Source organism: Pithys albifrons, chromosome 7 (assembly GCF_047495875.1).
Source record: "Pithys albifrons albifrons isolate INPA30051 chromosome 7, PitAlb_v1, whole genome shotgun sequence".
NCBI classification, from domain to species: Eukaryota; Metazoa; Chordata; class Aves; order Passeriformes; family Thamnophilidae; genus Pithys; species Pithys albifrons.
The window spans coordinates 20,921,951-20,934,373 of NC_092464.1; the positions used below are offsets into that span (position 1 = coordinate 20,921,951).

The 12,423-nt window shown below is 36.2% G+C and overlaps 1 protein-coding gene across 5 annotated transcripts in view; it reads right to left on the minus strand.

The window, feature by feature from the left end:
• Positions 1-859: 859 nt before the first annotated feature.
• SLC39A12 (solute carrier family 39 member 12) overlaps positions 860-12,423 on the minus strand; it is a 34,970-nt gene continuing 23,406 nt past the window's right edge. For all 5 annotated transcript variants that reach the window (XM_071560032.1, XM_071560030.1, XM_071560028.1 and 2 more), the window contains 4 exons: positions 11,433-11,496; positions 7,323-7,481; positions 5,770-5,957; positions 860-1,864 (listed from right to left, as the gene is read on the minus strand). In XM_071560032.1, coding sequence (XP_071416133.1) covers positions 1,736-1,864; positions 5,770-5,957; positions 7,323-7,481; positions 11,433-11,496 — 540 coding nt within the window. In that variant the 3' untranslated portion in view covers positions 860-1,735. The remainder of the gene's footprint in view (positions 1,865-5,769; positions 5,958-7,322; positions 7,482-11,432; positions 11,497-12,423) is intronic.

Consider the following 12,423-nt stretch of genomic DNA (forward strand, 5'->3'; position numbering starts at 1 on the left):
TTTAAGAGTTTTTTCCCAAGCATTATTCTGTGGATTACTAAAGCTTCACAAGCCCATGAATCTGGGCCATCATACAATCATAGAATGATAGAATCATGGAATACGCTGAGTTGGAAGGAACTCAACAATCACACCATGTGCCTGAGAGTGGTGTCCAAACACTTCTTGAACTCAGACAGCCTTGGATCTGTGTTTCAACTTTATATTTTTTTGATAAGTTAGTATGATGCCCATGGAGCTTTTGACAACTGACAGGCCTGACAGCCTATTCTAGGAGAGTAGACTCTGTTCCCATCTGTAATATGAGAAAAATTGTACCTTCAGGAGCTATCAAATAAACACAGGACACATTGCGAGAAAGTCATATTGTGTCATAATGTAGCCATATTTCAAGCTTGAGTCAAAACAAGTTACTGTATAAAGTATTGTTATGGGTTTAGCTAGGTATGTTTTTTTGTGTAACTTGCTCTCCCTATTTACACAGCTCAACAAAGGAGGAAGAAAGAACACAACATACAAAAGTATAAATTAGATAGGGGGGAAGTCCTTACATCAGAATTTGATAGTGTATAAATAGCCAAAATCACAGAGCTGAGTGTTGCTCAGTACATCTGGAAGTTTCTCAGAACCTCAGAATCAGGGCAGAATTTATATATTTGCTTCAGACTTGATTCTGCTAAACAAATATTAAAATAAAGGAATCATCTCAACTTATGCAGAATTCCCTTGATATCAAGAGGACTAATAACACAAAAATCACTCAGGATGAAATGAGTTGCAGTGAGGCCACATGCACTTTAGACAATTGAAAAAGCTCTTTCCACAGTGCACTTCACATATATATGAATAAGCTAATTGCTGACAGAAAGACACTATTGGTGTTTATTAAATGTGATATCTCAGAAGCAACATTTGGTTCAAGGAATCCCTTCATTTGAGGAGACTGGAAGGGGTATTGGTAAAAAACAATTTAAACATATTTTTTATAATCCTTCCTGAGCATTTGCTATGAGCAACCACCAGAGGTGAGATAATGCAAAAAGCAGTTAGTCCAGTGCTTGACTGTCACAGATTTCACCACATGTACAAGAAACTCTACTGCAGGCAGAAAAGGGTATTCTCAGATTTCTAGATCATAAACTTCAACATTTACGCTTGCTATTTTTAATCCTGCCACAGTGGACCTGTAAGAGACAACAGCTGAGGATCTTTATGTTGACAAAGTAGATAGTGCAGACATTATGAGATTGGTACATGCCATTTAACAGTTTTGTTTCACTACGCTTTTTAGATTTACACAAATATTTTAATTATTTGTACTAAGAGGCAAAATACCATTTCTTATTCAAGTTATTCAACTATGGTTAGTCCACTTTAATTACTGCATATAAAAGTGTTTTATTCTTTTCTTCGATTGGACTGGCAGAGATCACTTAGTGCATTCAACTAGAACAGTCTCAATAAAAACTAATTAAAAGCTCCTGTGAGTCTGAGCATGGGATCTGGTAAGCTCAGTAACAAATAAAACATAACTCTAAGCATTCATGTTTACAAAAAAACCCAAAACACAACAATTACAAAATCTGAACAATAGGTTAATAAAGTAAAATAGTTATCTACTGTTCAGATATAAAATCTCAGAAACTTAATTTACATATCACTATAGCAGATGATAAAATTGTGAACAATGCTATCCACTGTCATAAGTGGTACTTCAAGATTTCCAACAGAAAACTTATATTTTAATCTTCTGTTCATATATAGCCAAAAGTAAGAGGCAAAGCCAGCCTAATAGTAATCCAAGGTTCTGTAGAAGAAACATCAACCAGGGTCGCCGTGTCTGAATATGAGTCATTTCAGGAAGCTAAAAAAAGAATAAGACACCAGAATGAGAGCCAGATACATTCAACTATGGAGGAAAAAAAAAAGCTATGGGAAAACAAGGCAAACTTCATTAAAAAAACACCCAAATAACTTTCAAGATGCTGAGCTTCTGAACACAGTTATTAATGTGTAGCATTTTCAGTAAATTGTAACAAAACTGATCTTTACAGTGAAATATTTAAATTAATCAAATTCTACCCATTTTGATTCTTTTACTAGTGTTGACAAGAATTATAAATGAGATTCCAAAATTTGTAAACTTCTCAATAGTTTGTATTGAATGTATACAGCTGTCTGCAATGAAGTGCTTATTTAGTAAAATTAGTGATTTCCTTTTGTGGGAATAAACTAGATGGAGTATTTTTTTGTTTCAGTTCTATATATAGGGTTGATCATGCTCCTTCTGAAATAACTGGCAACACTCCTATTTACTTGGGCTTTAGTAAATGTATAAGAGGAAAATGGGATTTTTAAAATATGCTTGAAAAAATATTGTGTCTAATATTTTTCTCTGTGAGTTTTAAGTTAAGCGAAGCATCAACACCTGTTCATAGTCATATTAAAACCTACTTACATTGACCTTCCACTTTACATAGTCTCTTTTATCAAAGTTTTAAACTAAATTTATGTCTAAACAGAGCCTGTAAAAATGATACATCAGGTTCAAATTCTCTTAATATTTTTGCTTTATGTCTTATAGATACCAGGGAAAACATTAATGGTTGCTAATACTTTCACATCAATTCAGGAAATAAATATAAAGCAATGGCCTGGTGCTGACCTCTGGTTTTGGTTGGGTTGGTTTTGTCTGCTCTACTCACAGCCTGCACTTGATAAAAGTTCCTGAGTTCCTCTGCTCTTTGGAGCCCTTTACAGAAGCTGTAACAGCAGCAGCCACTGGGAGACACTGGAGTGGTGCTGACCAAGGAGGCTAACAGGAGTGTTTGCTATGCTTGTCCTTCCCTCTGTCAGAGAGGAGTCTCGACTCTGGAGCTGCTTGTTCTGTCATCCTTCTCTAGAAGCTAGCATGGGCCCCAAAGAAAACTGTAGTTAAAAGTCTGCCTCCACTTTAAGGTTTTGCCTAAAATCAACAGGCAAATCCAAATGCCTGGAACTTTGTTACAACTAGGCAACAGTTTAAATTATGGTACAGAAAATCACTTGATCTGCATTTAACGATTATCAGAAAGTTTTTATTCCAAAGCAAGTGTAAACACCTCAAAGTTCTAATGTAAATCAAAATTTGAACTGACAATTTATAAGTGCTCAGTGCACCTGGTTTTGGTTGTGTATATAAGCAAAAACTGTTAGTTAGGACCTAAGCCTGAATCCAGAGTTCTAGTCTAGACATTTGGTCTTTCTTATTTGTTCTTATAATCAGTCTATTTTGTCCTCTTCCTCGTGCCTGAGTGAACAAGGTCTCCAAAACTAGAAACTTTTTCTCCTCAATTATTTTCTCTTATTGCTGTCAGTGCCAATTTTTGAGTTACACACATGCACAGTAGGTTTCTAAGAAAGTTTTCAAAAGAATTCTCAGCAGGTAGCACCCTTTCCATGTCCAGTGTTGATGTCTGCTCTCTCCATCTAAACTATGTGCATATTCTCAACATAGACCATTTCTGTAACCATGCCTAGTGTGACATCCCTGCTTATCTGTAAAAATAAAAGCTGATTGATGTCACCGTATCATGGCATGGCTATTGCACTGCAACAGCCCAGGAAATAACTTAAAAAACTACTCCTCTATCTTCAAAATTGAACATATTTGTAAGGTTAGACAGAGCAAACATCAGGTTTGCATAATTTCTCAGTAAAAAATTATGAAGGATATAAATGGTTTTGTCTTTTGTCCTTTTTTCAGTTCCTAAAATGATTATTGTACCCTGCTTGCTCATGGAGCTAAAATGCCATTTGACAAAGTTAAAGACCTTTAACCAACCACAGAAGTAGTTTTACACAAACATCAGTGTGGTGGCAATCTCACAGTGCTGTGCTGTCAACAAACCTCTACTCATACCCCTCAGTGTTCCTCAACACAGAAACCAGTGAGGCTGTTCAGTTCTGCTTAACTGCTGCTCTGACAAGCATGGGAACATGTGAAAGCCCATAAAACAGGTGCTGAAAATTACAGCCAAGTTTTGTATGCTATTAAATATTTGTACACCATTGGCAGCAACCCTGATGATTTATGTTTGTAGATGAGAATGCAGCAAAGAATAGAAGCTATTTCTCTCAGAAAGTTGAAAAATAAATAAAGAATGGGTCCTTTTTTCGCAGTGTACTATACAAACATACAAAATTTTCAGAGCTATAGATTTTTGCAGTGCTACATGAATAATTTTTAAAACAAAATAAATAATATTTTTAAAATAAAATATTTCACATTTCTGACAAATGTAGGTGAGCAACCCAAAGGCTGCGGTTTTTTGAGAAAATACAAAGACCAATTAATAAAGAGTATTGAAAGAAATAAGATCCTCCCCTCTTTCTCCCTTCTTTGTCATCTCCATATCAACACCGAGATTATAGTGACAAGCTGAGAACAAGGGAAAACATGTTGTTGTCTCTGCCTGGAACAGTATTATCTTTTGGGATTTACAGCTGGCACATTGAAGACTCAAGGGAAAACATGGTATTATTCTAGGAGCTTGTGGTTCCCTGATGAGTGCTAATTCTACACTGAAGGAAAAATATATCTTTGCCCCATTAGTAAATCCATGCCTGCTCAGTAGGTAGGCAGCCTTATTTCCAGATTTCTCAGTGTCAGAACAAGCTGCAGCTCAGTACACAGTGTTCTTGTCTGTTCTTTACCACCTCAATCAGGACTGTTGACACATCCACAATCCTTAGGCAGTTCCCTCTTAAGCTCTTAGAAGCACTTCACTTTAGTTACAATAGCAAAAACAGACTAAATATGACCAAGGTCTAAGGCCAATTATTACAATTAGGATTTTAAATAGATTATAATACTGGAATGTCATATCAGGTTTAAAGTATTATGCTTGAACCTGGTAAATAATATCTCAGGCATGAAGTAAGAGGGTGATAGGGAACACAATTGAGAGACCGTAATAATTTATGAAGATACAGTTTTTTCTCCCTTTTTATCTAATCACTCTTTGTTCAGGAGCTTGCAAGCAACTTTACATCAACACATGATGGTGAAAGATCCATGTGACAAAGCTGGAAAGGCAATTAAGTTCTGTGTTGCTACAAGTTAGACATCTCTTCATGAGCTTTGAACAGTCCTTAGACCTTTCTCTCACTGCATACCTTCACCCTTTATTTTTCTATAGACAGAGCATTGCTAGTGAACTGGGACTATGAAAAATGTTACAAATATGAAAAAGCTGAAGAAATCTGATGACTTTTGAATTACTTCAGAGCTCATCCAAACCTCTCTAAAACAGAAAGGAGAAGTTCATGATAAGCATCTTGCATTTTAGTTCATAAACAGCAAATTCATGTTGAAACAATGGATGAAAAATTATAAATAAAAGGGCAGTTAAAAGAAAAAAGTAATCAGTTTGTTAAAGATTTTAAAAAACCCTGCAGGCTCAAATGTTTAAGTTTTACTAAGTAACTAAAAATATATTGTTTACCTTTCTCCCTCTAAATGTCCTTTATGCCTTTTTCCTATATTAACCTCTTAATAGTCTTTATTTTACCTTTTCTTTACTAATGACACCCAGCATGAGAATGATATGGAACAACATCAGATAATTTTTTCTAAGTACTGTACACACACGGGCCAGATGACTTGTTCTTCCTAACAAGCCTATGAACTCTTTTTCTCTCCAAGTTCATCTATCTGCTTTTGTTTGACACTCATCTAAGATGTGGCTATTCTAAAAGGAATATATAACCATAGACTGAAGCTCTCACCATTTCTGCTAAAGATAAATACAAGAACATTCCAGCTGTAATAGTAAAAATCCAGTTTTGAATGGATGGATCAGTTGATAAAGAAAGGCCAATATAAAGTCCTAAGAATGCTGTTAGAGCACTTATAAAATTCATCATAATTGCAATCTTCGTTGGGAGCCCTGTACTTAGGAGCACAGCAAAATCTCCTGCATAGAGAAAGAGACAGAAAATTTATTATTTAACTGATAAATGTATTTGGAAGACTCTTGGTAATAAAACACGAAGGAAAATATTTATGATATATTCAAACATAGTGAATGATAGAGGGCTGCCTTTAGATTTCTGCAGAATTAGTTATAAACCCATCCTGTGTGAAAAAAACCCATACATCTCAAAACGACAAAAAAGTCTTATTTACTTGTATTTGTTTAGCTGTTCCTAAAGATAGCACACAGTATACAGGAGTAGCTTGCTGGTAGTTCTCGGTGTTCTGTGACATTTCCAACTTGGATACATGCAAAACTGAAGTCACATGTTTTCCCAGAGTTTTTAAATTTTTTTCCACTGGGAACTTGCCAGTTCAAAAAATGTGGGTATATTTGCAGCACAGTCTTTGAGTGTTTTACAGGTGCTGCAGAATAACCTATGCCAGTCTGATTCCAGTTTGAGTTTAATTCCATTTATTTCAGACTTAATCCACTGTAATAAGTCATAAATGAGAATCCCATCAGAGATTTTTCTTCTAAAATAAAAGATTTCCTAACACGTTCACAGTAGAAGATTTTAAAAATTCCACTCTGTGAGTATAAAAATGTCACTTCAACACTGGGGCACCACTGCCCCAGAATTAAGAAGGTCTGTCTTTGGAAGTAACTGTTGAGTATTTCAATTTGCTTTGCTATGCAAAAAAAGCTGCCAGTTTTACAGCAATCCCCCATTTCATCTTTTTGTTTGGGGAATTTGTTTCAGTCATTTAAGGATAGAAATGAGAATCTGCAGTTCTCATCTCAACTTTCCAGTTTATACATGGTCCTAAACACAATGTAAGGAGCAGCTTCAGCCACGCTGAAAGTGTTACCACAATTGAGAAAAATATTCAATAGAACAATCTTCCTGTCCTGTCCATTAGTAAAATAAGTCAAATACTTTCTTTTTTTACCTCATTATTCTTGACTAGCAGCAGGAATGAGGATAGCGTAAGGAATACTTTATTAAATAGCTCTGCTGCATATTGAAACTTTCGGATTGCCCTTTTTGTCAGGGAAGTCCATTATGCACATATGGCTCTTGCTCACCATTTATTAATTTTTGTGTCTGTACACAGAATAACAGGTCACTCTTGACGTGCTGTTCTTTACATTTGGAGAAGGTGAGATGGGATGGCATCCCATAATGAGTACAGAAGCAATGAGTTTTGTTAACGGGAAAAAAAGTAGGAATCTCACACATTAATGTTATAGTTCATGATGCTATAATCAAGAAGAATTCCCACAAATATCATACAAGAAAGAACTCTGGAAAACCTGGACATACAAAGCCAATCAGGGAAAAAACACATATATATTACTTACCCATCTCGTGAGGAATTTCATGGCATAAAATAGCAACAGTCGTTGTCACACCTGTTTCTGTTGAGGATGAGAATGCTGCTCCTATTACCAAGCCATCAGCAAAATTGTGAAGACTGTCACCCACCAGGACCATTATTGCTAACAAGCTGATTTTCTTACCTCAGAAAACACAAAAAAAAACCAAATAAAAAGTCCGGAAGTTTTAACACAAATAGATATTGCAATTTTTGTTATTTACTAATTATTTGGGGGTTTTGGTGACTTTGCATATAACATTATGAAGCCATAATAATCAGAGGAAAATAGTTTTTAACCTATTTCCCCATCAATATTTGAAACAAAAAGGTAGATTGCAGTACCATTCAGAGATGCAAATACCAGGAAGTAACTTCCTTAGTCTTACTAGGTCAGCTATTGGACAAAAAGTTAGGTTTGAGTCTAGTCTCATGATACATCCTAAGGGTTTATATTAATCTTTCTTATTGGCTAAAATTCCCACAAAGTTTTCCTGGATGTTTTTTGGAGTTTTTCCGCTGTCACTCACAGAATTGCACAGCTATAGTGAAGATGAATATTTGGTTCCAGGCATCTGATTGTTTTGATCCTGTAAAGCTTGCTAATACTAAATATAAGCAGGGTCTGTTTTTTTATGAGATTGTATTAGAGATGAAAGACAACAAAGCCTCACAGTATCACTATTACTACAGGGTTACAGCATGCTCCTTTCCAAACTTTGTTCCAATCAATTAATGGCTGTTATGCTCATAGTACTCCTATTTGGAGTACAACTCGTAGGTGCAGAGGGCTATTTGTCTTTCTCATACTGTTCTGTGACCTCATTTTACTGTGGAAGATCATACTGCATGTTCATGATCAGTCATCTGACATGAGTGGAAAGGTGCTACTAGTGATGGCAGCACTGAAACCAAGCTAAGGAATTAGGGACAGTCTCTCTGTCCAGTCTGTAACACAGACAGCTGGGTGGCATGCTGAATGGATGCACAGGGAGGGAGTTATCTCTTTTAAGTAGCAACAAGGCTCCATATAGGTTCAATGTCTAAACTTAGCAACACATAATTGGCTCCCATATCCTGTACTTTGTTTCATTCATTTTATCCACAATCTTCCAAGCAGGACTGCCTAATGTCTCAGGAAACTCATCCAGCTTCCCTCTACAAAGAATGGACAGAACACTTTGAAAAGGGTTGGTTTCATGCCTGAAGAAGCAAGGTCGTGATTTGGGCCCTAAGTATGTATTTTTCTAACTTTCAATGACCCACATAGACATAATATGACAAACTAAGGAGATAAAGTGGAGCTGCACAGAACAGCCTGAATATAGTTATGAAAAAGTTTCACAGTAATGTTTCTCAGAGATGACTATTTTATAGTGACAGGGGAGATGTTTTTCTTACAGAAACTGGCTAGAAGTGAAGACTTCAGACTATTATAAAAAAACGCACAGCACATAAAAGCCTAACAACCGTATTCAGAAAATCCTCCCTAGTTGCCTGGGAGCTCTGCGGGTTCAGAAGAGTTGGCAGGTTTGTTAGATTTTCCTGCCAGCTTACAGAGCTGGATGTGGATGTCCACAGTCTGCGTAGTTCTTTCTAAACACTATGGGCAGTTTATAATCAATAGTGCAGAGCATGAATTACATAGAAATAATAGATTGCTGCATCATGTTAAGTTTGTGAATTATAATAAGCACTAGCAAGGACAAAATTGTGGCCTGCTCTGAGATCTTATTAGTCTATGTTGTTCCAGTATCTTATTGTTGAAGAAAATATACCATGATTACTGGAGCTCACTCCAGCATGTTGTGTGTAATGTAACATGGGGATCAGGTTAACATTATGGTGCAATTGCCAATGTAAGCTTTGTGAACTTACTTGACAGAAAGTTAAGAACATGCATGTATAAATAAATGTGAATGTTTATCTTAATTTACTTTCAGACTATTTTAAAGCAGCTTTGTTACTGGCAATTATATCACTGCACCATATTCCAACAGAAACTATTAACTTATTACCTTAACTGTTTCTACAGAGCCTCTTCTTCAGCGAACCTACTTTTTTTTTTCTGCTTAAATAGGGGATCAGAACTCACAGAAATACTATTCTATAATTTTTATAAAACCCAAAAACTAATGGATGCAGGACTTCGATCATAGGTTAAACTTCTTAAATTTTGAATCAGAGATTAAAGCAAACATTTATCCAAATACAGATATTTTTTTCAATGCTTCCATCACTCACACTGGAAAAAACATTTCTAGTAAATGTAAAGTGTCACTGAGTATACAAAATATAAAATCCTACTGTTTGGTCGTTTCAGATACTGATAGAATAAGTGTGGATAAATAGGGAGAGGGACAGCGAGACTCGTTTTCTTCAGAAAGCTTCTTGTTTTCGTAGTCACTCACTGGCTATCTGAGGTGACTGACTCCTTTTGCTGTCCTGCTTGACATGCATTTACAGAGAAGCCTCACAGTTCTGGAGGTGTCAAGCTTCTGTCTTAAAGCTGCAGATTCTATCTGGTTTTGGGGGAAAAGCACCTAAAAGTTTATCTCAGTACCAAGGTACCCAGGTATGTTTATGCATTTAGCTATTTAAAAGAACTGTAACAATGCAAACATTTCACAGAATCACAGAACATGCTCAGTTGGAAGAGACATGCAAGGATCTTTGAATACAATTCCTGGCCGTGCACAGGACCAGCCCCAAGAGTCATATCCTGTGCCCAAGAGTATTGTCCAATACTACCTCAACTCTGTCAGGCTTGGTGCTGTGACCACTTCCCTGGGGATCCTGTTCCAGTGCCCAACCACCCTTTTTGTGGAGAAGCTTTTTTAATATCCAACCTAACCCTCCTCTGATACAACTTCAGGCCATTCCCTCAGATCCTGTCACTGGTCACCACAGAGAGAGACCAGTGTCTGCTGAAATTATGTATTCACAAAAAACCCTCAAACCCAATCCCAAGCAAACAAAAACCAAATCAAAACAACCACGAAACCCTAAAATAACCCCCTCTTCCCTATGAAGATTTCACTTAGTGGTTTCTAATATGGAGGTAAGACTGAGGTATGAGGGGGAAAAATGAAACCAAAGGTAACTGAGAAACTATCCCAGATTTAGTTACTTGGAATAATTGACACTGAGATCACTAGAAATTTGTTTGTGCTTAGCGTGTAATGATGATTGAGTTGAACAGAAATATCTAGAGATGAACTATATAGTCACACTCAAACTGGCACTGGATTGTGTACTACTGGAGAGCTGAGAGTGAAGAAACTAAAATCCAGATTTCTAATGCCTCAGAAACAGAAATGAAGTCCACAAGAACACAGAAGAACATTAAAAATCTAAAAGAATATAATGACATAAAACCCGAGATTTGAAATCACAAAATTAAAGGAAGTTGATTATAATAAATAAACTGATTAAATTAAAATATTATTCCCTTCAGTTGAATGACTGCAACTTGAATTTACCAAGGTTACAAGGTACAGTCAAAGGCAGAATTTGGTTTATGCTCTATTTTCCAATTTTTTTCACTAAGCAGCAACAAAGACAGAAGACAGGAATTATCTGAAGTTCTCTGAAGAAAACAGATAATACTAAATCTGAGAGCCACCATGAGCCTTTAATTCCATACCTGTAATAAATCATTACTGGTTTAAAGAGGCTATTACTTTAATGTGTAAGAAAAGAAGAAAGCAGAATTATATTAGTATAGTGAGCCAACAAAACAGTCATTTCACCACCTTCAGAAATAAAAGCCTGAGCTAAGTTTACAATTATAAAAATCTGGTTTGTATTAATTTTTGAGCATTTTCCTTTAAACAAAAGCTTTAGAAAAATAGATTGCAACAGTGAGACAACAAACAGTAAAGAAAGGACAGCATAAGATTAATGAACTTCACAATTACAGGGCTGGCAGCTGAGAAGGTCTTGGAGCAGAGATTAAATCATGTAGCCAGGCGCCATCAGATGTGGTGACGTAGCACATAGCAAACACAGAGCTAAGCCAGCTTCACACTTTCAATTCCATCTTAGGTCTGAAGGATTTCCCTGTTACTTGTCTAGTCTTTTTATTGATACTAACTTTTTTTGCTGATTGCCTTGGTCTCTGGAGGAACTTCAGCAGATTCAAATTCTTCTGGGCTTCTCTAGTTAAAAGCAAACATAATGGATCAGTGTTAAGGGGCTTTTACCAGCTGTTGCTTTACATACAGGAATATATCAACTCAGTTCAAGCTATTCGAATAAAAGATAGTCAATTGTTATTTGCACAGATATCATTAGAATAATTTATCGACCACTGGCAGTGTGATTGGTACTGCAGAAGCACATGAAAAAGAAAACTCCCTTGTTGAGAAAAGGTTGCAGTCTAATTCAGGTAGGAAGAAAGACATTCATGAGCACTGTTGTAACCCAAGAAAATTGTATTTCTGCTTGAATACATAAAAGTCTAAGCTGAAAGCAAGACTAAAAAGGACATTATAATTCAGAATGTATGTTTTGATTTTGCCATGACTAGATGACTGTAGTTTTCTGACGGAGAAAGTCTCCATAGGAATTCTAAGGAAAAATAGGTAGATTATCTTTGGCATTCATGTTCTTCACAGTTACTCAGTGAAAACACAAGACTAAGAAAGATGATTGTAGGTAGGTTACATCCCTTTTCAGATATAGGGGTTTTTCTTCTATGTGGTGCAGCCTCCAGTGCCTTGGCCCCTGACTTTTAGCTGGGGCTTTTGCTCAGCACCAGGCAACAGTTGCTGGGCATAGCAACACATGAGTACACTCCACGTATTTCAAGTGAAGAGAGAGACAGTATCTTCATCCTTGTCCCAGAGTTAATTGATGCATCAGCCCCAAACTTTAATTAACAGATATTGCAGCTGTGGGGAGAGAAGGGAGAATATGAGTAATCTCTCACTCTCCCTTCCTCCTTGGGGTTTTGCTTTCTGACTTGAGAAATTACTAGACATTCATGTTAGGGAGATATAAGTCAAATTTTTTTTTCCTTGAAACTAGAAAAACTGAATTTATGATTGGTTTGGGATTTATTTTTTACTAAAAAAAAAAAAAAA